The sequence below is a fragment of the Notothenia rossii genome (genome assembly GCF_949606895.1).
Source record: "Notothenia rossii genome assembly, chromosome: 9".
NCBI classification, from domain to species: Eukaryota; Metazoa; Chordata; class Actinopteri; order Perciformes; family Nototheniidae; genus Notothenia; species Notothenia rossii.
In genome coordinates, this window is record NC_136907.1 from 9,963,754 (window position 1) to 9,991,319 (window position 27,566).

General features: G+C 38.6%; 3 protein-coding genes across 3 annotated transcripts; 2 read left to right on the top strand and 1 right to left on the bottom strand.

The window, feature by feature from the left end:
* The first annotated feature begins 1,370 nt into the window (after nt 1-1,370).
* Nucleotides 1,371-12,219, top strand: LOC307017711 (complement factor B-like). The gene is made up of 18 exons (XM_079647431.1): nt 1,371-1,507; nt 1,897-2,103; nt 2,189-2,374; nt 2,468-2,644; nt 3,481-3,567; nt 3,808-3,947; nt 5,418-5,565; nt 5,672-5,800; nt 6,311-6,421; nt 6,926-7,060; nt 7,753-7,865; nt 8,338-8,470; nt 8,657-8,795; nt 9,814-9,890; nt 10,970-11,070; nt 11,196-11,325; nt 11,519-11,568; nt 11,718-12,219. The coding sequence occupies exons 1-18, from the start codon at nt 1,450-1,452 to the stop codon at nt 11,895-11,897; spliced, it is 2,301 nt and encodes a 766-aa protein (XP_079503557.1). The 5' UTR covers nt 1,371-1,449; the 3' UTR covers nt 11,898-12,219.
* Nucleotides 12,220-15,437: 3,218 nt separating this feature from the next.
* Nucleotides 15,438-20,204, top strand: layna (layilin a). The gene is made up of 8 exons (XM_079647442.1): nt 15,438-15,638; nt 15,761-15,781; nt 16,596-16,893; nt 17,385-17,542; nt 17,627-17,671; nt 17,759-17,821; nt 17,918-18,014; nt 18,580-20,204. Exons 1-8 carry the CDS (start codon nt 15,563-15,565, stop codon nt 19,292-19,294), a joined length of 1,473 nt encoding a protein of 490 aa, XP_079503568.1. The 5' UTR covers nt 15,438-15,562; the 3' UTR covers nt 19,295-20,204.
* Nucleotides 19,889-27,494, bottom strand: alg9 (ALG9 alpha-1,2-mannosyltransferase). Its single transcript, XM_079647438.1, has 15 exons — nt 27,312-27,494; nt 26,051-26,186; nt 25,748-25,882; nt 25,299-25,369; nt 25,094-25,182; nt 24,239-24,374; nt 24,040-24,127; nt 23,803-23,908; nt 22,798-22,920; nt 22,140-22,294; nt 21,931-22,060; nt 21,263-21,410; nt 21,043-21,172; nt 20,832-20,962; nt 19,889-20,573 (listed from the first exon to the last, which is right to left on the bottom strand). The coding sequence occupies exons 1-15, from the start codon at nt 27,485-27,487 to the stop codon at nt 20,450-20,452; spliced, it is 1,878 nt and encodes a 625-aa protein (XP_079503564.1). The 5' UTR covers nt 27,488-27,494; the 3' UTR covers nt 19,889-20,449.
* Nucleotides 27,495-27,566: the final 72 nt, after the last annotated feature.

Sequence of the window (27,566 nt, forward strand, 5' to 3'; positions counted from 1 at the left end):
GGTGTTGCTACTTTGTAATTCTACTACACTACAATTAATAGGTTAATTGTGTACTTTTAAACTTACTTTGGATTAATGATGTAAAATATAATCAACACCGACTTTACCTGGAGTAAAATCCCCATCTACTCTGCAATATACACAGTCATTAAAACTAGCTACACATTGACCAGCTTTGATAAACACTTTAATGCATCAATAAGTATAAGAAAAACATATTATTATCTTTCTGAAATGGGCTAATCTGCATAATGAGTACTTTTACTTTTGGTACGTTAAGTATATTTTGATGCCAATACTTTTGTACTTTACTTGAGTCACATTTTGACTGCAGGACCTTTACTTGTAACAAAGTATTCCTACTCTCTGGTACTTCTATGTTTACTCAAGTACAAGATCTAAGTACTTCTCCCACCTCCGATAACATGTCACCCAATGTTAGTTGGAAGAAATACAGACGAGTATAAAAGGGTCTACTGGCTGTGTAGTTTATCCAGAGGGTGGCGCTAGAGATGAGGCAATTGTGTCACAGGGTTTATGACCTGAGATGCATAACATTTTATAGAAGAAGAATAGAAGAATTGGAGGATGAAACCCTCTTTATTTGTGTCACACAGCAACATTGCACATCTGCATTTAACCCATTCTAGTACTGAACTAGCACTCATTGACAAAATACCACAATGTGATGAAAAATTATCATAAATGGTACCACAAATAATTTTGTAAATGCTATCCACTGCAGACCTTTACATTTGAAATATATTTATTTTTCACTGACTGACTCCTCACAGTGTTTGAAAATACTAACTCTGATGAACAGATTAAGTAAAATCAAGTCATTCAAATGACTGAGTAATGGCGAGTTAAACCACTCAGGTATAACTGGCTGCTCAATCAATACCTGAATCAATGTGTCAATAAACAAAGCTCAACAGTGCCTGCGGATTTTGGGAAATGATGAAAGTTTGGTTGATTTCACAACTATTTTGTTCTTTTATGCAACATCTGATTGTGTGTGTATACATAGTGGAAAGACCAAGGATCAAACGTAACTTAATTTAACCTTCAGGTTGTTGAAAACAGAGGGATTTAGACTACAATGCTCAGCATGAACAGATAACCATACTGCATGAATTATATTTAAATCTTTCAGGAAAAGTCTCAAGTAACAAACAAAGGTAATGCATTATTAACCAGGCTTATTTTATTTCAATTGTAACTGAAATGTTTGAATCTTTCCTGATAAAGTCACATTTTCAGGAATTCACAAGTTTACTGCGACACACGCTATTGATTTCCTTTTATTTGTCATGAAGTTAATAAGTACCATCATGATCTTTTCTAAGCAAGTCCCTCCTTCTGAAACTCCCCTGATATTTTAAAATAAATCAACAGTTCCTGTAAAATCCTTTCATTGTATTAGATTGTTCTGGTTCAAGGTTCGTCATGGGATTTGCAGTCCACTGCAGTTGGCTTGCTGCAATTTTATGTCTCCACTTTTTTGGTGAGCTGCTTTTATTTCAAAAGATACATATTTTACATGTTATACTGTGTTTTCAAATGAAAAATAGTTGATACAGTTTAAATATGTTTTCAGTAAAGCATCAACATAAATTAGTATGTGAAGAGAAATGTGAATAACAAAACAGCTCGTAGCCTTTCTTAAGATCACTCGTATATACTTTTAATCTGTTCAGAAACACATTTTAAAGCCTTGAAAGACCAATTTGAAGTTTTACACTTGGAGATTTAATGTTTGACACCTACGTGGTATTAACCATGCAGCTTGTGAAAACATTGGTTAAAGTCTTACAGTACATGGAGTCAGTACGGTAAATCTAAGTAAATAGTACAGCTCCATGCCAAAAATAAGTTTTTTTCTCTTTTTTTCAGGAGGCCAGGTTTGTTGTGATTGCACAGAGGAGAACATGGAAATAGAAGGAGGTCATTACACACTGACCAAGCAGCTGCAGAAAGGGAGCTTGTTGATCTACCACTGTCCCGAGGGCTACTACCCGTACCCCGTTGTGACCCGCCTGTGCCAGCATAATGGCAGCTGGAGAATGGCGCCCAAGAGATTCACTCCTCAGAGATGCAGGGGTCAGTGATGTGATGCTGCTGTTTCTCACTCCTGCTCAGACTCTACAGTACATGATAACTCAGATTGCTTCGTTTTGTTTTGCAGTTGTTGAATGCCCCGACCCAACTGTGATGGAGTATGGAGAAGTCTCTCCACCCCAAGAGAAGTATTTTGTGAACAATGAGACCACGTATGAGTGCTACTCTGGATACACAATGCGAGGTTCAGCCAGACGTGTGTGCTTACCAAATGGGAAGTGGAGCGGCTCCACTCCCATCTGTAGCCGGGAAAGTAAGTCCTGAACAGACATCTACTGCTCATTGGGTTGTTTCTTCATGGGTTGAATGTTTTATGACTTATCTTCTTTGTTTTTTGTTACCACAGCAGGACACAATTGTGCTGATCCTGGTATCCCACCTGGCGCTTCAAGAGCAGGGAACATATTTGGAATTGACGAGACGGTGAAATACAGCTGCAACAGCAACCTGTTTTTGGTTGGGTCCAGTGAGCGAGTTTGTTTGGAGAACGGCCAGTGGAGTAACAAAGAGCCAGCGTGCTACTGTAAGACAGAAACCTACAAACTGAGATCTTCATCTGTACTGAATCTAACGGAAACTATACTTTATAAATACTGCATCGTATATGTTGCAACATTCCAGAAGTCATGACTTAACTTCAAATCCATTTACACAGGTTTATGCCCTTAAAACTCAAAAGTTAGGATTAATGTGCAATTTTGATTTACCAATCTCTCTTTATATATACGACAGTCAATAGAGGTCACTGTGATTGGAACTGATGAGTCAGTCTCTGAGGTAAACAATAAGTTATCTGTATGCTTACATGAAATATTGAAAGTCACCTCATGTCCATACGAAGATGTTCAAACCTGCACCTGAGATTATCAACATGTGAAGCACAAAAATACGACATAACAGCTTCAATGCACTTTGTTGAAGCAAATATTTAGCAATTCTAGGTGTATATCTTTTTTTGCAATTTCCTGTTTTTCTCTTTTTGGCCTGTCCCTTAGCCCATGACGTGCAATGTGTTGGATTGCTAGCCAATAGAAGTGTGAGTGTTACATAGTGATGTCACTATGTTACATAAGTAAACAAAGGAATCCAATGGATGCATTTAAGGCATGTGGGAGAGAAACTCCCTCTGGGGGGAACTTTGGGATTTTAGCCTTTGCAGACCATTTGCACAAAAACCCATAACATAGGCTACGACAGGAAAGGGAAAACCCCAGAACGCATAATTGGGACCCTTTTAAACTACTGAAGACTGAACCCCAGTCTCTATGGTGATAGGCGAGCACTTTACCTGCTTTGTTCAAAACATCACTTCACTTTCTAACAATTATTACAATCATCTGTTTGATTTGCTTCTTGCAGACAAATACACCTATGACACTTCATTGGAGGTTTCACAGGCATTTGGCAGCTCTATCAAGGAGAGCCTCACCACTTTAGAGTCTCTCAGTAAGTACCTGAGCTATGTCTGATCATTAACATTATTTAAAAGCTATGCTAGATGAGTTTTTCTGCTATTATAGCATTATTTTGTTAACAAGGTATATAAGCTCCATCAAAACGTAAATCTAATACCTTTGTTTTAACAATCTAACACTGTCTTCCATTTAACTATAGATGTAGAAATGAATAAATATGATGGTGGTAGATTGTTTGTATGGCACAATAAGAGCCTTTCTTGTGGTTTAGATGACACACAGTCGGGGAAAATGATCAGGATCTCCAAAAATGGGACGCTGAATATTTATATAGCAGTCGATATTTCTGAGAGCATCGAGGAGGAGGATGTCGAAAAGGCGAAAAAAGCCATCATAACACTGATCAGAAAGGTAAGAAACAAACATCCGTCCACTTGATTTAAAACAAATATGTTTTATTCATAATGATATTGTGACAGTATGTGTTCAAAGTTTTCAAAGAATCGCCTCACTAACTCTACAATATGCTGAATTTACATGCAGACAGAAACATTGTGCTGAGATGTGAGAATATTTTTCGCTGATTGTGGACTCAGTCTAAAGGAAGCGCATGCAGTGAACTTACAAATTGCTGTTGATGGATGCTGGCAATGGATATGCTGAGATGTTAAAAACGTGCTGTAAATATGGCAGTTAGTGTAACTACTCTGGACATTTGATCAATCACTTGGACTCAAATGAAATCAAAGGAAATGTCAGAGTTTTTACTGATCATGGCAGAGGAAGCCACTATTGATGGGTCGTAAATGTCATGCAGATACTATGAAGCGGTATAGTATTATTTTCCACAATGATCTTCCTGTAAACCAGGAAGTGCCAGCTTATTCGGATCAAATCAACAGCAATACACCAAACTTGCTGTGCCCTATTTGAATAGATTAAGATACAAGGACTTTGGAATGATGAATTGCATTTTAGAATGAAACGATAATTAAGGAAGAATTGCGCTTTTAAAAAACTATTCGATTTTATTTTTAAATAAAAAATATCTTTATTTAATTTGGAAAAAGTAAATACTATTTTTAAAAGAAGCAGAGTGACCTGCGATTCATAATAATGCACTGAGTGTTTAATATATGAACTGGATTGTCTCTTCTGGTTACAATATACATATATAGGATATATCTGTCTGTATTTTTCATACTATTATTTATTTTACAATGCATCATTACCTTATTTAATGTATTACTCTTTGGGTCTCCTGCAACAGGGATTTTTTTTTATAAATAATTATATTATTTTCTTGAACTGCATTGGCTTTTTAAATGTTGTGCATTTATTTATTGGTTTAATTAGCAGGGACAGTGTTGTAATTGTGCCAGAGTAAAGAAATGTAACGTTACTTCTTTAATTAATACTATGTGGGATAGTGGATTTAATTTAATTTAAAATAATAACCTGAATCATATTTCTGGTGTGAGATATATGAAGCCTCTTATATTTTCTGACACACACTTAGAAGCACATTTGGCACAGTGCCCACGTCACATGTTCAAACATTATGCCTCCCCATTTGGCTTCCATCACAACAGCCCATTAGCAGTAAATTTCATTATGAATTACACATCATAATCTTGACTGATGCTCCTTGGCGCGAGTCCCTTGGCTTGCTGTCAGTGCACACTACGGGATTCTCACTGCTGATAAATGAATCAATTACTCAACAAAATACCAACCATAAGCACTTTCATACATAAAGACGTGCACAGTAACAGATGTAACATATTTAACAGCTGGTTGAAAAGTTGTTTATAAAGTTGTGTACAAAATGTATACAACACTGAAGATTGTTTTGACCTGATTTGCTTTTTGTCTCCACAGATTTCCTCCTTTACCGTGAATCCAAACTATGAAATTGCCTTTTTCTCCTCTGGATTTCATGAAGTTGTCAACATTCTTGATTTTTTTAATGAAAAACCAGTTGAACGAAACACCATCATTGATATGGTGGAAAATTTCAAAGTCGAAGGTGAGTAAAGTGATTGTAAATATTAACATATATCAAAATACTGTTACGATACACAGCTTGACATGTATGTTTTCTTGTTTGTGTGTGTTTGTCTTTTGACTCAAAGAAAAGAACACAGGAACAGATCTGAACCTCGTATTCGAGAAATCCCTGGAGCAAATGGCTGTTATAAAGCAACGAGTGGGAATAGAGCAATTTAAAGAACATCGCCACGTCATCATCTTATTTACAGACGGTATTTCCAGCTACTTGGTATATTTAATTGTGTAGGGATGAACATTTGCTACCTTGCTAAGAGTTGGATAAGAAGATTGATTCTACTCTAATATCTAATGCAATCTTCTCGACTAATACCTTTGATGTTCATCAATTCAACACTTAAAAAGGACATATAATGCTAATTTTCAGTTTCATATTTTTATTTTGTGCCCCAGTCTGCTTTGATTGTTTAGCTGGCTCTGTGGGGGAGTGTGTGGGGGAGAAACACTTTGGGATGTGAGCCTTTACAGACCATTTACATGCATTAAAACCTATATAACACACTACAGGAATAAGAAAACCCCAAAAAGCATAATAAGGCCTCTTAAACTTTGTTCCTACTACTGCAAAACAAGAATTGATAGGCAATCAAATCAGCACTAATTTAAAATAAAAGATTTTATGCATTCCTATATAAGATCACGAAGCTAAATCGAGTTAAAAAAAGTATTAAGCGCTGTACTTCCTCTGGTTTCTTTCATTGCAGGTGCGTATAATATGGGCGGATCTCCTGAACCCACAGTGGCCAAAATAAAAAATATGGTATACATGAACCAGACTGGTGAAGAGGAGGCTAAATCAAGGGAGGCATATCTGGGTGAGTTTCATTTTAAAACATCTAGCCACACACATGCTATATTGTCAGTAACATTTATTGATATATGATAACCCAGTGCTGGAATATAACAGAGGATATGAACTAAAATACAGCATTTTTTAAGGTTTGCTTTTACTCCATTACATCTCAAAGGGGCATATTGTGCTTTTTACTCCACTACATTTATTTGACACTTGTACGTTTTGCACAATAACATGATGTGTTAATATGATTTAGACACTACTTATCGACCTGGTATTATTTATATAATAATGAAACACTTTTAAAAGAGCCATTCTACACTATTAGTACTTTTACTTTTGATACTTTAAGTACATATTGTTGATAATACTTTAGTTTTACTTCAACAAAGACATTTTAACGTGAGTATAGACTGTGGTATTAGTACTTTTTAATTAAAGGATCTGAATATTTATTCCATCACTGATGACGCCTAACACAAAGGTTTTCATTTACATTGTTCTTTTATTCTTTCTGTTACAGACATTTATATTTTTGCGACTGGAAAGGATATCTTTGATGAAGACCTGCAGCCTCTCGTAACAGGGCTTGGTGAAAAGCACTACTTCCGAATGAAGGACGTTACAGAGTTACAAGAGACCTTTGATCAAATAATTGGTAAGTTATCTTTGAAGAAGGTTGAAGGAATATCGTAAAACATCTATTTAATTTATATTTGTTCAACATCTATGTATCTCTACCCTCTCATTTGACATAAAGGAGATATATCAACAATTTTTTTTATTTTTTTTATCAACATTGTTCTCTTGTTTCCTTAAGTACTTAAGAGCAGGCAGAAGAACCATCACTCTTGATCTGTGCCTATATATGATACGTAGCCCTACACAGCTGATGTTGCTCATTGATTTTGCTTCACCCACTACATATTTACAGTGGTGGAAACTCACAAAGTACATTTAATCAAGTACTGTACTTAAAGGGGCCCTATTGTGCTCATTTTCAGGGTCATATTTGTATTTAGTGCCTCTACTGTGACATGTCTATATGCTTTAATGTTCAAAAAGCTCTTTCATTTTCTCATACTGCCTGTGCTTCAGCACCTCTTTTTACCCTCTGTCTGAAACCAGAGCCCAGTCTGTTCTGATTGGTTATTTTACAGCAGTTGTGACTTTTTAGGTGCATATTTTTGATACAAAATTATATCAACTGATTAATTATTATGTATTATAATGGACGGAGATACCCGACAGTATTTCTAGATCTCTGTTTTATTAGTTTTACTCAAGTATAACATCTGAGTACTTGTTCCACCTCTGTATATTTACCATAAATGTATTTTTATTTTCTAGATGAAGAAGAGGTTAAGGGTCTGTGTGGTCTTCACAAGGAGTATGAAATAGTTGGATCTCCACAAAAAGTAGCAAGGAACAAGTATCCATGGTGGGCATCCATTATTATCCAGGTGAATTTTCACTATGTTACCATAGCAAACAATAACATTAGGGCATTAGCCTTTTACTCCCACTAAGTAAAAATAAAATAAAAAGGGAACGGTGGGTGGGGGGGATTTTTGTTGAATGATATTGTTCATGTTCAAATAAGTATAGCGTTTTGTCGTAAAAAGAATTGTATTCTGCTTTTGTTTAAAATATATATCGACATAATATATTCGAAGTGTAAATATACATGTATATATTATAGATGTTGTATTTGTACAAATTATGTTATTTTTAATTAATATTAAGGTACTCGGCTTAGTCAATCCCAATAAAGCTTGACCTACAGATGTAGAATTACATAAAAAACAACCCATATCGAAAGATATCAGTCGATTAAATTGAAAAACATTTGTGCAGCCACCACGTTTTCCATGTTTTTGTTGTTTTTTTTACACTAAACTATAAAAAACATTAATGTTCCTTTTCAATCTTAAGACTGACGGCCGTTCAAAGAGCTGCATCGGCTCTCTGGTGAACCCTTACTTTGTCTTGACCGCCGCTCACTGCTTCACATTTGGAAATGTACCGGAGGATGTCCGAGTTGAAATTGATGATGGACAGGGCAGAGGTAATGATAATCGTTTATTTAATGTCTGTATGGTTACTCGTGGCTCTTTTATTATCACACTCACGTATCTGATTTAATGATCCTTTAGAAGTTTACAAAAATAAGTGTCAAAGTCTTCAGCTTTTGACTCTCTAACTAAATGTATCTTGTATCTACTACTCATACTTGACTGTGTGTCTTTTACAGTGAAAAAAGTGAAATACTTCAAACTACACCCAAAGTATGACATTAAAGGTAAAGCGAAAGAAGGCGTGCCAGAGTTTTATGACTATGATGTGGCTCTCATCCAACTGGAGGAGTATGTTCAAATCTCCAGTTCTGTGAGGTGAGACCCTAAATACCGTCTTTCACCGTACACTTGGATTTCATGTTGCATTCACTGTCCGGCCCGGGTTTTTTAAAGGTCCCATGTCTTGGCCATTTCTACTGATCATAATTACATTGTTGAGGTCTACTAGAATAGATTTACATTGTTCAATGTTCTAAAATCATTTTTCTCATACAGCATCTCTGTATAGTATGTGTATTCACGCCTTGTTGGGGCTCTTGCCCCCCCTCCTCCCTATGAGCCCACTGTGCTCTGATGGGTCAGCTCGCCCAATCTGTTCTGATTAGTCAACCACCATTACAGCTGAACATCAGTGTTTGTTTATGTGTTACAATGGCGTTTGTTAGCAACCAGAAAATGACAGCAGTAATGACAAACAGATGAGAATTCTGCGTGGAGTGTGGGTACTGTGTTGGCGGGATGTTGCGGGGCTCGCTGGTCCGCCCTGTGGGGCTCGAGGAGTGGACAGTGTGAGCTGGATTACTGGTGTCGTTTCCCGGTTGCTGCGTGGGGTCTGTGTGTGTGTGTGTGTGTGTGTGTGTGTGTGTGTGTGTGTGTGTGTGTGTGTGTGTGTGTGTGTGTGTGTGTGTGTGTGTGTGTGTGTGTGTGTGTGTGTGTGTGTGTGTGTGTGTGTGTGTGTGTGCGTGCGTGCGGAGCTCTGTGGATTGGTCCATTTGGACTTGGTGATGCCAATATGCCCCGGAAGAAACAAATGGAAAAAGAGAAATCTCCAACGAGGTGTTCTGGGGCAGCATAGACAGGTATTTTCTGTGTTAGAGTTTTACTCGCTACGGGGTGTAATTTGAGGGTTTGTGACTTTGCAGACCGTTTACATGCAGAACATAACACACAAGGGGACGGGTAATAACCAGAAAAGCATATGATGGGACCTTTCAAATAAATTGGTAAAATTGGTATAGGGAATAGGCTTACTGCATTTTTAGAAATATATATTCTGTATCAGAAGTTTGTAAAAACATCCTTTCCATGTTGCACTGTTTTTGTTGTCGTTCAGACCTATTTGCATACCTTGCACCCAGGAGACCAGTGACGCTCTGCAACTGGTTGGAGTATCCACCTGCAAGCAGCAAGGTGAAGTAACCAACATACTGTAACAAGATAAAGGCATAACTTCCTGTGTAAATTCATTTGACTTTTTCTATGTACCAAAATGTAGTTTTGCTAGGCCTCTCACCCCTTAGTTATTGTTGCAATGTGAAGAAAACAGTGGCAGAATTTCTACCCAAACAATCATGTTTGAAACATTGGGCTATGTCAGAAACAAATGTAGGCTTTCTATTTATATCAGGCAGCTGTCAATACTCTTAAAATACCAACACTCGTTAGCAGTTAGCTTTACTGTAGCTAACTAGCTAATTGAGCTAATAACACCAAAATGCAGTCCTTAGATGACCTTTTGAATGTTTCCAGCTCACCACAAAATCAAAAGTAAATATTGGTATGGTACTCTTACCAGAAGTGCAATTGCTCAATTTGGATTGTTTTGTGTGTGCGTTGCAGAGTATTTGAGGTATCAGACTCTGGTCCATGAGCAGTTTAATGATTCCTTCTGCAGAGTGAACTGTTGTCAGGTGTAGTTTGGTAGAAAGAAAACAATCCTAAATGAAACCACTCACAACTAAATATGTGGATTAGTTTAAGTAAACAGGCTATGGACTATATTCCTTTATATGGACATTATTGTTTAGTTTTCAAGTTTATTTTTTTAGCTTTGAGCACCAAAAGCCGAGTGCCATCTAGTTCCCTTATATTCAGTGAAGGCAGCCATCTTGACAACTTAAAACACTTTAGATTGATAAATTGCACTACATGTTAGAGGAAAATATGTCTTTATTTTTTAATTTTGGGGTGCTACAAATGTCTTTGCCGAGAAAAAAAATAGCATTCCCACCTTTGAGTGCTTAAAAGTAACAGCACTTCTCTTGCAATGCAGTGTAGAGGTAAATTGTCCTAGTCCTAAAAAATAAATGATCTGATTGGCATTATATTCTAACATAAAAAAAATGTATACATTTTTTTTCCCCCACTCCCCCAAATATGTCATACAGTCATCCCCTGTCAATTGAGTTGCCTTGCAGTTCAAATAAAAATATCCATAGTCTCAGCTTCACTTTAATGTCCTGTACTGTTTTTGTGTTTTCTTAACACAGAGGAGCTGCTGCTAAAAAAAGAACTTGAAAGAGTCAGTTTCCTGACCAAGAGTGGAAGCTCGGTTGATGAAAAAGATGCCCACGCTAAGCTTGGTGGACTTGTGAGTTTACTGAGCTGGGTTGTGCTTTTTGTGTGCATAATTGTGAGCTTTTTTTTCATTACTTACTCTAAACCTTCAAGTCACTTTGAGCTGTGGTTTTGCTCTACTCTTCATAACCAATGCAGAGAGATAATTGCATCAAGCATGCACTGGAGGCACCTAACATAACAGCGACTGATCCAAAGGTTGCTGTGACGGATAACTTCCTGTGCACTGGAGGTCTGACTCCTTTCAGGGATCATGTGGCATGTAAAGGTGTGTTTCTTCTATTACAATTTATATCCCTGCTTTGATGGGAGCTGCTAGTTATCCCAAAAACCATAATAGGGCCTCTTCAAGCTCTTCTCACCAACGCCCAGTAACTTTGAATTGCACCCAGACACAGTAGTTAAGCAACTTCTTTAGCCTTTTGGGCCTCACTAATCAATTAACATTATTGTTGTGACAGGTGACTCAGGGGGTGCTGTGTTCATGAACTATGAGCATCGTACGATACAGGTACAGTCACGTCTTTGTTGTGTGTGTATCCAACACTTTAACAAAAAGCACCAAAAGTTATGGCAAATTGAAAATGAAACTCCATGTTAAACACTGAGGCAACATCATTTGAGTTCATGTTAACTGTCTAAAGTGAATTTCTCTCACAGGTTGCGCTGGTCAGCTGGGGAACGAAGGATCTGTGCAGGTCGGGGGGCGGTAAAGTCGAGTCGGATAAGACCTCCAGAGATTTCCACATTAATCTTTTCAGAGTTGTCGATTTCCTCAAAGGAATCCTTGGAAATGACGAACAGGAAGAATACTCAACACTTGAGTTTTTGAAGGACTAAAATGTATTTGCATACTGTAATCAGTTTTGTCATTTCAGTAATATGTTTTGTTTATCCTGTTTGTTCAAACACACTGGTTTATGTGATTTAATCTTGTTTTTCAGATTGTGCCTTCAACATTTAAAATATATAATATTCAGTTAAACTTTTCTTATCAAAAGCTACAAATAAAAATACATACACGCACTCGCTTATTCTCAAATTGCACAATTACAGTCGCTCAATTAGTGATTAGTTATGCTGATCTGTACCCTGTCATCCTTATTCAATATTGTCATTGTCAACCAGGATGTAAATCAGTTAATAAATCACTATAAACCTGTCTTGATTTTTTTTGAAGAGATACCCTGGATCTGGGATTATAGTCTTTACAGTGAAACAACTTAAATATGTCTATCTGTGCCATAATATTTATAACATGATAGCTATCCATTAAATATGCTAACTGTTGGGCCATCATGCCCAATATAAGCAGGCAATATTGAGTATTTATAAGACATTTTTGTCACTGTGATAACCGTGACCGTCAGATACTGTAAATTAAATACAAACAACATCAATCCTGGCTGTCTATTTTACCCACAGATAGTGTATCAATAGTTATTTAAAAAAAACGAATGAAATAACTTAATATAAAATAACCCATACTTTGACACATATTTCTTTATTTCACCAACAGGCAACTGTCAAACTGCTGCCAAACAAACAAGACACATAGATTAACTGCTCTGTGACGGATTCAACGTTCGACAGGTCACACCCTGATCACACTTTGACCAAAACAACACACACATCAGCTGCTGTAAATGAAAACCACTATCGTCGTGAATCTCTGAAACCATTTACATTACATTTCAAAAACCTGTATAATACACTACAGGAAAGGGAAAACCCCAAAAAGCATAATAGGGCCCCTTTAAATATATCCTTCTCTTAAGCCTTTTTTCTAAACTGCATGGTAAAGACATCATTTCAAGAATTAGTACATCGCTTAAAGCTTTCATCGAAACTATTTTATGGATGAGCTCTGCTGATAGAGCCTCTCTCCTGCAGGTCAGTGACTCAGGGCTCATTTCCAGCTCTCTGTGCAGGCCGAACGCAATGCGGACCCTCAGTCTGGCCACATGCCAACTGAGATTGTTCAAATTGAATTTAGTGGAAAGTTACGTTCTTTTTTTTGGTGAGTAATTAAGTTTATCTCTTTCACTTACTGGCTTGAGATGGAAATGAACTGAGATTGTCATTCATTGCCCTGTCTTTACAGCCCACAAACAAACAAGGCCACTGCATTACCAATGATTTGTTGTGGTCAAAACAAGTTTATGGCTTCAAATCAAATGTTATTTTAATGTGTAACGATGATCTGTTGACCATTACGCTGGCAGGCCTTGCCTTAGTGGAAATGTACATTTAGCAATTTTATTTACAAGCCAATTGCATATTGGCTAAATGTCCAAACAACCAAAGAAAAGTGGTGAATATTCAACATCAATGTTTGGTTTCTCTGACATGGTGAAACGCCTACCTTTTGTATATGTGTGTGTGTTGGGTCAGTGATATTGACTTCCCAGGGGAGCATTCATCTGGTTTGCCTTTAACTAATTGGGAAAGAGGGAGGAAGCCAGTGGGATGAGATGAGGAGGAGGGAGGAAGACAGACTGTGTGAGAGAAGGAGCGAATGGGCGAGGCGTAATCTAATGAAAGCCTCTCTTAGTCCCAGAGGCTGTAAACATGGAGGACATTTAAGGAGGTCCATTCCTTATTGAATCCCACCGGAGGACTCGGTTACCTCTCCACTTTTATTTTTTCAGGGCTAATGCCAACATCCACTATCCAGCCATCTATTTAAAAAAAAAAAACCTTCAACTGAAATCAATCTGTTACACCTAAACTGATTAGCAATGTTAGGATAGAGCAGCATGCAGACAGTATATTCAGAGAAGCCCCACCCCATCCCCCTTACTCCCCACTCCCTATTCTTTTTCAACGCTAGCCCACACAGCATATTCCTGATGAAGCATCCTGCTGTTTAAACTCTGGCTGATCTGTCTCTCTGCCAGCCCTAAATCAACTTTATGGCCCATTTTTTAAATTACTACCATTAAGTACTGCATACATACCCCATTTGGGCCTGGAAATACGGATCACACTCACATCCATGGCTTCTGCTGATCTGGACTTGAGCTCACATATTATATTGATGGAAAATCTCACTTAATAGTAACACGTGTCAAATATGCTTCTCAATAACTTGGCATCTGTCCCAGATTAGAGATTAAATTAAATGTGTCACACATTTTATTCTGTGTTTCTTCTTATTCCACAATCTTAAAGGAAAAGTGTATGAAAAATATACTTATTTCCTTTTTTCCTGATAGTTAAGCAAAGATTTATACCACTGTTTTCACGGTATAGGTCTAATATTTTTGCTCAACTAGTTACCTAAGCATAAATACTGGAAACAGGAAAGCTGCTAGCCCGGATCTGACCTAATGTATACAAATAAAAAAGAAGGAAGAAAATCCAACTAGCACCATCTCCAAAGTCCTGGTCCTGTTATCCAAAATAAATATAAACGATATAAATCAACCGGTACTTACTACAAACATCAATCTAACTTATCAAGAAAGCAAATTAGCCACTTTCCAAATGCCAAATCAACAATATTTATTGAATTGAACATATTATTATTAAAAACATATTGACTCATTGTTAACATCTCCTTCGCCTAAGCAATTTCACAACTTCATTTCAGACCTTATAGACATAACAGTCCCTCAAAACCATTTATTTCTGTTTCTACTTAATGATCGATTCTACTAAATGATGGATAGCATATTTTGACAAAGACACAACGATATTGGTTATTTTTTACAAAAAAGATTGCCCTGATTTGTGGTTTCAGTTGTGCATTTTTTCCCGGTGTTTCGAAGTGGGCAGGGCTCGATTTGAAAAAAGTGAGGTCATTTATATCACATGTGCACCAATATGGATTAAAAAACATTTCAATCTAAAAGTGGTGATATCCTGAATAATAATTAACTTAAACTAAAAGAGATTGCAGACCTAAATAAAAGTACAGGAAAATGAATGTCCCCCCTCTTGGAGATGTCCGCTGTGTTGGCCATCTGTTCTTCTTTGTGCTGAAACACAATAAGCGCGGAACACTGCAGAACAAAGTGAATATGAACCTGAGAGAAATATATTAAAATATCCCTGATCGAGTTAGAGCAGATCATTTTCATGTAACACTTTTGTAATGATAATTCCTAGAGCTTAAGTAATAAAGGAAGGAGCAAAATCTGCCTCTTGTCAGCGTTTACGATGAAAAGCACTTGCATGATTAGATGTCTTGCAATCGATGCAGCCTTTTCTCCCAATCATTAAAACTGCTCTTAACAGATTACAGCCCCCTCCCAAGCACACAGTCTTTTCTCCTCCTCTTCCTGCTCCTCCTTCTGTCTCACATACTCTTTTTTTTCCGCAGAAAGAACAAGAGACTTGCTTCTTTTGCACTTCTTAAGCTCTTTGAAATCCCACTTTTTTAAGGATTCTTTTTAACACTCGTAGCAGCAGCTCACCTCTTGAGGTTCAGTTGAGCTGAGCAGACAGCGGCATGAAAACTAAACAAAAATACAAGAGGTGCTGGTGAACAGCTGACAAAAATGGACCTGCTGACAATCTTCTGTTACCTTCTGCTTTTATGTTTCGAACCATCTGCAGCCTCAAGCCTCATTACAGGTAAGAACGCACACTGAAAACACAACAAAGCTCAAAGACATAAACTCTTGACTCACTTGTGGATCTATCTTTGCCTCCTGGCCTGCCTGACTGACCTCATGCTGGATGTTGGGCTATTGAAGCGGATATATTTGAAGCAAGAGGTAGGCGACAAACTTTCTCTTACAACTAGAGTTTTAAATTATGAAAGACTTCTACACCTTGATCCATCTCTATATAAAACTCCTAAAGAAACGTCCTTTCAGATGGACTTTACAAAGCACTTTTTCCGTCAGCATTCCCTAATTTATACATATATACATATTTATACATATACTGAGAACGTGCAATGTAGCCTATCACCTGCTTAAGGAAGGAAAACTAATATTCACAGACTTTTGGGAATGTGGGACGTATCTTGCCCATTGACATGTTGACTGCAGGGGCTGGGATCAAACCCCCAACCTTCAGATTGATAGACGACCACTCCACCGTACAGCCTTCAGTGCTCTAACATTACCTAAGCAAAGAGCGGGGTTAGGAGAGTTAATTAAAAAATGTATTCTTACATGTAAAGAAATCAGTTAGCTAATAAAAGTAATGTAACCTGATTACTTTCGGTTACTTTTGGATAACCTCAATATCAAATACAATGAAGAAAAAAATTAAATATCAATTAAATGGCCTTTACTTAAGTGTTTGATGTAAGACAACGGAACAATGTAACCTTAGAATATAAGAAACCAAGCTATTTATTGTGCTCAGAGATATATTTTTTTTAATGATTTATTTACAATATAAAAATGTTTTGCACTTTATTTCTTAATATGTATTGGTCATAACCTCAGTCTGTCACGTGTAGTCATAAGTGTGTGTTTGTGTTTGTGTATGTGTGTGTGTGTGTGTGTGTGTGTGTGTGTGTGTGTGTGTGTGTGTGTGTGTGTGTGTGTGTGTGTGTGTGTGCGCGTGTGTTTGCAGGTCAACGTGTGTGCAAAGCGGGAAAAGGGAAGCCGTGTTACAAGCTGGCCTATTTCTCCGAGCTCCGGCGGAGGCTGAACTTTGTGGAGGCCGAGCTGGCCTGCAGGCGGGACGGGGGTCAGCTGCTGAGCGTGGAGTCAGAGTCTGAGCAGAAGATCGTGGAACAGCTCATCACGGAACTGCGACCCACCGACGGAGACTTCTGGATCGGTCTACGCCGAAACCATGGCGAAGAGGAGAGCAGCGCTGACTGCTCCCCTCAGTACTACTGGCTGGACGGCAGCAGGTTCACCTTCAGGTAAGGGGGAGGGGTTCAGAGGGTCTTTGATGCAACAATATTAGAAATGGATTAAACTCTTCCTAAGCAGGGGGTCACAAAGGGGTTACAGGGACACACATTGTGTCTGGGACACAACGAACCTTCTGGATAAATACTCTATGCAAATTGAATGTATTTAGTAGACAAAAGCCCAAGTTTGATAAGTGATAGGTATTTCCATTGCATGATTAATACAGAATTATTTAGGCCTATTGATTTAGGAGGTTTAAAAAACTGATCATAAAACATATCAAATAATGAAATTACCTAAACAAGAGGGCACAAGGCTAACAAAAGTGAAACATATTTTTTTTCATAAGCTGCATGATTTGGCTCGCTCCAATCTTTAATAGTTTTATGGGCCAAACTACACCCTTTAACCGAAAAAGTGTGGAAGTTTTGTCAAGATTTTCCATAAACTATTAGATTACAGGTGATTTTGTTTGTGTGTGTGTGTGTGTGTGTTGCAGGAACTGGCACTGGGACGAGCCCTCCTGCGGCTATGAGGTGTGTGTGGTGATGTACCACCAGCCGTCCGCTCCTCCCGGTCTAGGGGGGCTCTACATGTTCCAGTGGAACGACGATAATTGTGAAACTAAGAACAACTTCATCTGCAAATACACTGCAGGTACTGCTGATGCAGTATTTACATTTTATTTTAATTGGAAAATACTACTCTAACACTACTGACCGTGATTCATTTTCTCCACAGAGAAGCCACTGGAACCTTCTCCGTCTCCCAACGCCACTCAAACAAGTAAAAAGGCTCAGCACTATTTAGCAGACATTTTGGAGACTTTATAAGTTCAACAAAGTGATGTTTTTATGATGCCACTCTTTACAGATGTCTTCCCTTCATCTGTGCTGCCGTGGAATCCAACTGACTCTAACCAGGGCAGAATCACAGGTGGAAAAACATGTTTAATTTCTGCGAAAAAGACTATACACTCATGTCATATCAGTGACTAAATGTGGTTCCCTCTGTTGTTTGCCTCTCTTTCAGCCCTCAATTTGATTTACATCATCATTCCCACCATTCCCCTGATAGTGCTGTTACTCACAGTGATGGGAGTCTGCTGCTTCAAAATGATTGTCGGACGGTGAGCATCCTAACATGCAACTATGAAATACTTCTTAATCTTCTTTTTCATTTAGAAATATTTACTTAATTGACCTTTGTTCATATCAGTACTAAAAACATAGTTATAAAAGCCCAGTCTTACCATTTAATGGGAGAATCTGAGCTTCATCACATCGTTTATTCTAACATTGGTAAAAAGCTGTAATTATAATCTTTTCATAGAGAAAAAAACGATAACATAATGTGTCCTTAATTGATCCATTTACATGATCAGTTTGACATATACTATGCTGACAAATGCAATTAAAAAAGACTATGACCAACAATAATTGAGTCTTCAGTCTGTGACACCAAGCTTCAAGCCAAGTTCAATCCACACCACATTAAAAAAAGATATAAAACTACAGTTACACTTAGAGACTACAGATCTGTGCCAAGGCCAAAAAAAAAATCTGTGTATGCGGTAGGTAGGGGGTGAAGATCATGTGCTCCAGGAACCCTGCTGTAAATATTAAAGTCTCGCTCAGGTTTTATAATAAATATTTGTGATGTTATGTTGTGCTTCTCTTCTGTTTGTATGACAGAAGGAGGAAACAGCAGAAATCAGAAGTCTGCCAGACAGATCCCGGCCTCTGCTCCAGCCCGGTCCCAATCGATGTCTACAACGTCATTCAGTCCCAGAAGGAGGACGACCTGGTTTCCACTCGCCCGAACACCAAAAACACCTCTTTCTTATGCTCCTCCCCGGACACCCCGACAGGTGACTACGACAACCTGGGTGGTCGGGACACAGAGAGCGGGTTTGTGACGCTTGCCAGCACAGAGAGTGGCTATCTCAACTTTGACCTCAATGACCTCAGCCTTGGGCGACGTGCCACCCGCGACTTCTACGACAGCAGCTTGGGTCGCCCGGCAAAGAGAGATTTAAATGACAGCGGTGTGAGCGGCGGCACCGGGCACCGAGAGTTTTATGACAGGAGTCTCGGTCGTCGTACTACAAAGAGTGAGCATTACGGCAGCAGTGTGTACGGAGACCATGTGTTGTATGATGGCAGTATCAGAGGAGGCAGTGACCTCTTTGATCCCAAACGGATGCCTGGAAGTCACACAGTGAAAGCTGACCTCTATCAGACATATACCACCAGCGGCAAAGGAGACACTTACCAAACAAGCCTGGGAACCTATGGAAACCGAAAATCCTACCAAGCAACCCTGGATTACTACAGAAATGGCCTGAACTTCGATGGCGGAAGGAGATACTTCAATGAAGAAGAATGGATCAACAGAGAGAACTACTGATCCTCTGAAGGGCTCCTTTATTGTGTGTGAAGCAGTGATGTGTGATTGTGGATAGGGAAAAACTGTGCACGTACATGGTTGCGATTGTTTGTGCTGTATATTTCTGAAGCTTCAAATCTGATGACGACATGCTTAAATCATATTTTATAACTGACACCAACCTGAAGCCAGTGTGGTACTTCGTGTGTGATTTGCATGGCCTTGTCATGCTGCCTTTGCTTGGTAGGAACACTTTGCCTGCAAATACTGTTTTGATCACACCAAAGTCTACCTAATACTGCTACCTCAAACAGACACTGCAAGTGTGTTTTGACATGGCCTTAAATGTTGAGAACTTCCCTTATGTACAAATGCCGCTCTGGCTTCAATCAAAGACAATGCTAGCATCAAAGTAAGGGCATGATATTGAAGAGAATGACAACATATAGCATCATTAACATTATTTATTCTGAATGTTTATGCCTTGACGTCCCTCTTGTAAGTGAGAGTGGTTTGTATGTTTGTAACATCTTCAAATAAAATGAGATTGAATCAGTCTGCTTGTGGTGAAGTGATTCTTCTGTCCCAGTAGAAACAATAACGGGAGGATTGTGATAGCAGTCAATCATGTTTTTATTCACATTCCAAAGTTAAATTAATAACGCACAGTCCCTTTCATTCATCTCCAACACTCACACATTAAGATACTGTTCAGGTGCAGAGGAGCAAACACTACAAGATTAGGTTCACAATTCAGCAAAAGAAAATCCATTCAGGCCACATTTTAAAATAAAACATGAAAATGAAATCTGTTTGTGTGCCTGTCCTGCGCTAAATACAGTAAAATCTTGTAGTGTAAGACATACATTTACACACTGACAGACACACACTGACAGACACACACTGACAAACACACACTGACAGACACACACTGACAGACACACAAACTGAGATAAAAAAAACTAACATTTTCGCTTCACACACATAACACAGTCATAATGTCCTTAAAGGGTCCGATATCTTCAAATGAGTCAAGAGACAAAATACTTCAAAACACATACATGCCTACATATCCACACTCACGCACACACGCAAACAAATACCGGATGTTTTGAGGGAAAGTTATTGATTTTCCATGAAAGATTTTGTTCTTGGGGCCAGGTTAAGGTACAGAGGTCAGCCATGGGTCCGCTTACGAGACTGCTTTTGCCGCCGTGGTTTCAAGATGACGTAGCGCCTGTAGGTGGTGTGATGTTCAGATACAAACGGGATGTAGAACGCTCTGAAGAGGGGATGTGACCTGAGAGAACAAAAGTATTATTTTATAAATTGTGTCAGTCTCTCATAAGTCCTTGTTAGTCTAAAGTGTATTTTATATTCATATTTATCGTGTTATTTCAGTCACAGTAGAGAATCTCCATTTTACTTTTTTTTTTGTCCATATTTTTTCCTCGTAAAAATATTTTAAAGCTACAATATATAATATTTGTTGTCAATGTGCTTGAAACGTTTTTTTTTTAACAAGATGTCAGTGTGAATTACGAGTTAGGGAAAATACCTTGATGCTTGAAGGAAAGGCTTGAAGGCGATGATGTTCCACTCCTCTTTGTTAAGAGCATAACGCGGCTCCAGAGGCGTCTCTTCCTCTGTGTCCAGATCTACTACGTAGTGGCACTGCCGTAGATCCATCTGCACAGAGAATAAATACACATTTAAGAACTACTATTCCAGTACAGTCTCTTTGTGTCAACACAGTCCGAGTGACTCACGTATCTGGAAGGCTCCTCCAGATTCTGGTCGTTCATATGAGCCGGGATGATCTGTGTGGCCAGCGGATCGGAGGCGTACGGCTGAGGCAGCTGCCCTTTGAACTCAGACTGAATGAAGTGCAGTCGCCAGCTGGGGATTAGAAAGAGAAACTATCATCACCTGACAAAAGCAGAACACACTTTCCATACTTTATTAGAAGTTGAAGTCATGGATACTGACTTGTTCGGCAGAAGGAAGCTGCTTGGGAATCGGTGCCACTCTTTCCCCACACACACACTAACAGGTCGGCCATCAGGGACTGCGTGAAGAGCCGGGTCCTTAGCGATGCGATGAAACTCTGGGAACAGGTCTAGAGGGGCGTGGTAGCCTGGAGACAGAGGAGATACATTTAATTTCATCCGGTTGGAACTATTGCATGTCTGAAGGTGACTGTGTGTACACACCTGGTTTATTGTAAAACTGAAACTAAAAGGAAAGTAGGTAGTAAAAAAAATATTGTTATTTGACCAAAATTAAAAGCAATACGAAAAAACTAATCAAATAAATGTAATTTAATTCATGTTTTAGGTTTTTGGAGAGAACATTTAGAAAGAAATAGACAGCATGAATTTCTATCAACTCGCATAACATTGAGCCACAGAAATGTAACTGACTTGACCCTCCTTTAGGAGCTGGAGCTACTGTATGCCCCAATTACTTTACATTGGACATTTAGGTGGTGTGAACTTTAGACATAAAACATTATAGCCAACTCTAAACCTTCACCATCTATTCTGTGTGTATATGTAGCTACCTTAAGGTATTACAGCTGGCAGTTACAAAAACAATCTAAAACTACTGTTGAAGTTTGAAACTTTCTAAAAAAGTGAAAGTAAATTAACACCCACCTTTGAAGAGGGCGACAGAGCGAGACAGGGACAGCACTGAGAAGACCACGATTGCACTTAAAGCCAACCAGTTGGAGGAGACCGTGTAATGCTCCAGCCGGTACCGCTGGAACAGGAAGTGGTAGCATTTCTGCAAAATATAAAATTATTCTGTAAAAACAGATTCTAAAAAAGGGGCCTGATACATATCGTATGTTATGCTAACACACCTGTAGAGAGGAGAGAGCCACTGCCCCACAGAGGCAGATGAGAGGGTAGATGGGAAACAGGAAACGTTCTTCTTTATGAGGTCTGGTGAAGAAAACCAACATCCACAGATACATGGGAGACAGAGTCAGCCAGTATGGACGGCCCAGGTTCTGCACTGCAGGAAACACATGCGCGTACAAGATTAGATTTATTTCTCATCTCTGCTGCAACAGGAAATAGGGATTTGAATTCAATCATATAAGCATCTTCCCAAAATAACTTGTCAAATAAATGTAAACAGGAGATAATGACGTGAAAAGTGTTGTTGAGGAACGCGTCAAACACCTTTTCCATCCCCAAAAGCATGGACAACATATCAGGCTACTACCAATTGATTCTTTATTCATCGCTCAATTTGCAGATTATTTTCTAGGATTATCAATTAGTCTATAAAATAAAAAATAAAAAGGTAAAAAGTGTCCAACCCAGTTATGTCAACGTCCAAGGAGGTCTCTTAAATGTAATGCTTTGTCGGTCAAAATCTCCATTATATTTTTGCATGAAAAATTACTTAAATGATTCATTGATCTATAAAATAATGTGCGGTTTAGTTTTGATCGACTGATTGAATCTTTGCAGCTCACCAACATTCAGTATGTTTTCCATTAGTGTCCTCACCATTGAACCTGTGTAACAGAGTCTCCATCAGAGCGGTGAGGGGCAGGGAGAACAGAGCCAGAGCAAACACCAGGTTGAAGTTCAGGAACCCATTTGTAAAATAGAAATGCCACGGCTCTGTACCTAAAAAACAAACCAACACGACACTTATTACAGAGTGTGTAAACAATATCACAATAAAAGTGCTATAAAAAGGTATTGGAATAGTTTCTTAAGTCAAAGATCCAGAGGCGATAGTCAGATAATTTATATATCAGGAAAAACATTCAATACTGTTGGCGGAGACACAAGCTGAATCAGAGTTCCTATACACTTGTGTCTGTGAATAGAAGCCCACATCTAATTACAACCTATTGGCAGCTTTTGAAAGGGTTTAATGTGATTATGTTGATAATGGTATGCCCTATAGACTTTTCAGTGGGGTGGGGGGAGGGGGGGGGTTGGGGGGGGGGGTGCTAGTGAATTGTCCGTGGATTGTCAAAGGGGTAGCCTCGTTGCGGGGAAATTATACAGATGGCTAGTCCGCCCCTGAAAATGTCTATGCAAACGTTATTATTAGTAATATATATTTTTTTTTAAATCATATTTTTTTTTACCGGTAATCGATTTTTTTTTATAATTTTTTTTTTTTACATTTTCCATTTTAATTTTGTAATCATCTCGCAACCCCCACTCGGGGTCTCGCGACGACCCCGGGGGTCAAGACCCCCACTTTGGGAACCCCTGCTCTAGAGCTAACTATACAATAGTGCAGCTTTGAATTGTTAATAAAAATAATTGGCTGAATTAGATCATAGGAAATTGTCAGGCTAAAAACTGATTATGAAAGTTCGAAAAGGGGACTTGCAATTTTTATGTTTTAGAGACCATATTCAAATCAAGTAATAAGCCTTACTCAAGATGGTTTGTGAAAATCAGTTCATGACTAAAAGACTAAAAACAAACTGAAGGAACATGCATCTTGCCAACCACGATACATAAATGGTGTGTGCTGATGTATATTACCATACAGATCAGGTCCATGTGGGGTGAAGACGTTATAAAGTAGGATATTGAGTGGAGCTATGACCAGTTTGCCATAAAAGAAAGAGTCTACTGCCACCAGGGGAACCTGAGGAAGACGCAGCACAAAAGAGGACCTTTTTACATTTGCACACAATACAGCTGTGATACTTTGAATAAAAAAATCTGCAAATATCCAAATGTAGAGATCAATTCATAAATGAAAACATATATTCTCACCAGCAGAACAAGCAGAGCAACAACCGACCAGATGATGAAACTTTTCCACTGCCTCTTTAACACCAGCAGGTCGAAGGCGATGGGAATCCTTAGGGGAAAATAAATCAAAGCTTTTAAGAAGAGTAGGAATATAATACATTTTGAGGCGTTCTGGGAGTTAGTTTTGTGTACAAAAAGGCCTTTTGGTTTACCACCTTACCCAATCAGAGCAGAGAACGGCCATCCGACGATGGCACCAGCAGCGACTCCCATAATAGCCAACGGTGTCGAGTCCTGAAACCAACCCGTCATCGCAACCAGCGTCGTGTACATGCAGAAAGAGGAAGGCAGGAATGCTGAGGAGAAGAGAAGGGTCACAAAAAATGAGCCACAAATTAAGAACCTGATACAGATATATAATACAGATCTGAAAAAAATGAAGAGACCACTCCAAATGTTTCTTAAATCTCAATCTCTACACGTATGGCAGCCATTTCATTTTAGTGTTGTCGTTTATAGAATACATTTATTTTCTTCATTTTACTCAAACACATACTTATGCATTTTAAAACCAGAGCATCTGATAATGCTTCAGTGGTCTCTTGTTTCTTTCCAGAGCTATATGTTACCACTGCAAGGCCTTGTTCATCTGGCCTTTACAGGAGAACAAAATCACCATGCAGGCCAGAAATGTGTCTCAAATGAAATGCTTACTCCACAGTGTGCAAACGGCAGTTCTGCTCCATATTTTTGATTAGTGTGCTGACTTGGCAATTAAGGAAGAGAAAAATACTGCTTTGTAATTAATATAATAGTTGTATTTTAACACCAAATATACATCAATAGAGATTTTTTAAAAAGGAAACAGGATAAATGACTATTCGACCACGGAAATGAAATGTTACTGAACAACGCTTATTCTTTGTTTGATTGAATTTGCTGTTTGTTTAAAGGCAGTTGATTCTTCAATGCCTTGGCCAGGACTACTGTGCAAAACTGATTCATAGCTCAATGAGAATATTTGTGGGAAAATACAGATACAAATGGATAAACAAAGTAAAAACATTTGACCAACCTGCAGACGAGCAGAACATCCCTGTGCTCAGGACCAGGAATGCTAACATGAGACGGCCCACATGCAGACCAAACTTCTTACAAACCGCCCTGTGTCACACACACAAACACACAAAACTGTTCACCTCCATGTCATCTATTTAAAGATGAATATATAGATATCTATGTAACCATTGTAATATTTGAAAGGAGGAGTGTAGACTCACTTGTAGAAGTAGAGTTCACAGACACAGCAGGAGAATGCTAAGACACATCGTACAAAGTAGAAGACCAACACCTGCAACACAATCATAACACAAGCATTACAGTTCTGCAAATATGATATCACGTACGTGTGTGTGTGTGTGTGTGTGTGTGTGTGTGTGTGTGTGTGTGTGTGTGTGTGTGATTGTGTAAATAAAATAAATACTTTTGGGACGCCACATGAACTAAATCAGATATTTCTGAAAGATGCATATTTTTAAGAAGGACTAGAGTTCGTAATTAATTTTCCCATATGCTAAATAAAGTTTAAGATAAACACAGTCCTCTCATAACACAAAAGACCATTTGAAATACAAAAGAGAGCTGATTATACTGAAGATCAGGTGATAGTCATTTATAGTATCAACAATAACAACAAAGGTTGAATTGACAACAAGTTTATATTAGTTACCTTGTTTGTCTGTAGAACATGGGCGTGCAAACATGCAGGAAGAGCATGTAACCATAGGTAAGCGTACGACCTGATGGCGTAGAGCGGAGAATATTCCCATGTTTGCATCCCTGTACCGTACAGCAGGTAGTGCATCTGTTAAAACAGGCATCGCAACAATTACAGATGAACATTTAAAGAAAGAGAAGCAGTATCTTGCTGGAGCGATACATATATACTGACATGAATATAAGAAGGTTCCTGGAAGAGTCAGAAATGAAAACATACTGTATTTTAGGATTTCTAATAGTAAGCAGCACTCACAGGCTCCCAGTAGTTGAAGGTCTCATCGCAGTCTGAGATGTTGCTGAGCAAGGCTGCACAGAATCGTGCGGAGAGCAGGCATTTAAATGCAGTTGAACCTTCTGGAGCCCATACCTGCCCTGCACGACTTACTGACCTATACACACAACAACAACAAAACAAGATGCACAATTGCTTAATATCCATACATATGTTTTTAGATCCTTTTCAGCATCAATATGAATTAAACAAATCTGTGTACTTTGAATTACATCATGTATGCTTTCTGAATATTTAATAAAAAATGAAATTGTTTTTAAACAGTCTGATAAGACATGATCTGATGCATTCATATACATCTGTATATTGGCCTTAAATGCTTTTCTATGTCTTTTGATTGCCTACTTTTCTTCAGACTTTCCTCAGTTTTATATCCTATTTAACTGAATACATTTCATACATACACACAGAGGTTTTTGAAAGACAAAACAAGGCATTGGAAGACATCACCTTTTATATTTTATGGACATACACATATAAAACAATCTGCAGATTAAAACATAATGAAAATATTCCTTATATTTACGCCCAACTTTATTTACTTTCATAACCTATGTCTATTTTAATTTCCTCCCAGATGTGGACAGCTGTGTGCTTGTCAGAGCAATCATAATATTAGGTAAAGACAGTGGATGCATTTCATTAGTGTTCATAGCATCAGTGTTGACCCTCAGCCCTCCTCATGTCCTGTTCACACCCAGCATCAGATTAGTGGGCTCAGGTGCTGTTTAGCATTGATCCTCACGTCACGTTACCGTTTGTTATGACACGTCATCTTAAAAACTACATGCTTTAAGAGGACTACAACAAAAGCAATAAATGATTTCAAATGAACAGGTATGGACGTGCTGAGCACCAGTTGACCCTCTTCGGACAGTGTATCTGTGTCCAGGTATCATAAAGGTGGCAGAGTGACAGCAGGGGGGGAATGAATTAAGCTGACCCGAACCAAAACGTTGCTCTACCAAAACACTAACACACAACTTATAGAGGTGGAAATACAATTTGACAACCATCGTATTTATAAGTGCTCTAACGAAATAGTCATGTATGTTGTTGGGTGGATGTTATAAGTGGTTGATATCGTGTTGTTATTCAAACTTGCTTGTGAAAGTAGCTAGCTAGCTAACGTTAGCTCCCCCTGCTCAGGCTGTCAGTCAGACCGGGGATGGAGCTCCCAGCACCGGCCAGTTTAGCCTCTCTGCTCCCGGCTCATACTCACTCTTGCCGTGCTTCTGCACTTTTAATGTCATCGCCACCTTTCTCCTCTTTCGGTGTCCGAGCTTCTGCGGGGACGTTCACGTTGTTTGTATCTTGTCTGCTGCCTCGCCTGGTGCGCTGCCGGAGCGCCTTGGCCGCCATGTTTCCGATGATGCTTCCGAGCAGCGCTTCGTTCATTTTCGGCGCTGATCGTTTAATGACAAATATCTTCCTTGTAGTTGGATAAGGTCCCCAAATAATGTAATTGATTGATCTT

Excerpts from the sequence above, each read along its gene's own strand:
- LOC307017711 (XM_079647431.1), top strand. The coding sequence starts at position 1,450 with ATGGGATTTGCAGTCCACTGCAGTTGGCTTGCTGCAATTTTATGTCTC. Across the intron at positions 3,568-3,807 it reads CACCACTTTAGAGTCTCTCA|ATGACACACAGTCGGGGAAA; the intron begins GTAAGTACCTGA and ends CTTGTGGTTTAG. Across the intron at positions 8,796-9,813 it reads CAAATCTCCAGTTCTGTGAG|ACCTATTTGCATACCTTGCA; the intron begins GTGAGACCCTAA and ends GTTGTCGTTCAG.
- layna (XM_079647442.1), top strand. The coding sequence starts at position 15,563 with ATGGACCTGCTGACAATCTTCTGTTACCTTCTGCTTTTATGTTTCGAA. Across the intron at positions 15,639-15,760 it reads AGCCTCAAGCCTCATTACAG|CGGATATATTTGAAGCAAGA; the intron begins GTAAGAACGCAC and ends GGGCTATTGAAG. Across the intron at positions 15,782-16,595 it reads GGATATATTTGAAGCAAGAG|GTCAACGTGTGTGCAAAGCG; the intron begins GTAGGCGACAAA and ends GTGTGTTTGCAG.
- alg9 (XM_079647438.1), bottom strand. The coding sequence starts at position 27,487 with ATGAACGAAGCGCTGCTCGGAAGCATCATCGGAAACATGGCGGCCAAG. Across the intron at positions 24,375-25,093 it reads GATGTTCTGCTCGTCTGCAG|CATTCCTGCCTTCCTCTTTC; the intron begins GTTGGTCAAATG and ends TCTTCTCCTCAG. Across the intron at positions 24,128-24,238 it reads CCGTTCTCTGCTCTGATTGG|GATTCCCATCGCCTTCGACC; the intron begins GTAAGGTGGTAA and ends TTTTCCCCTAAG.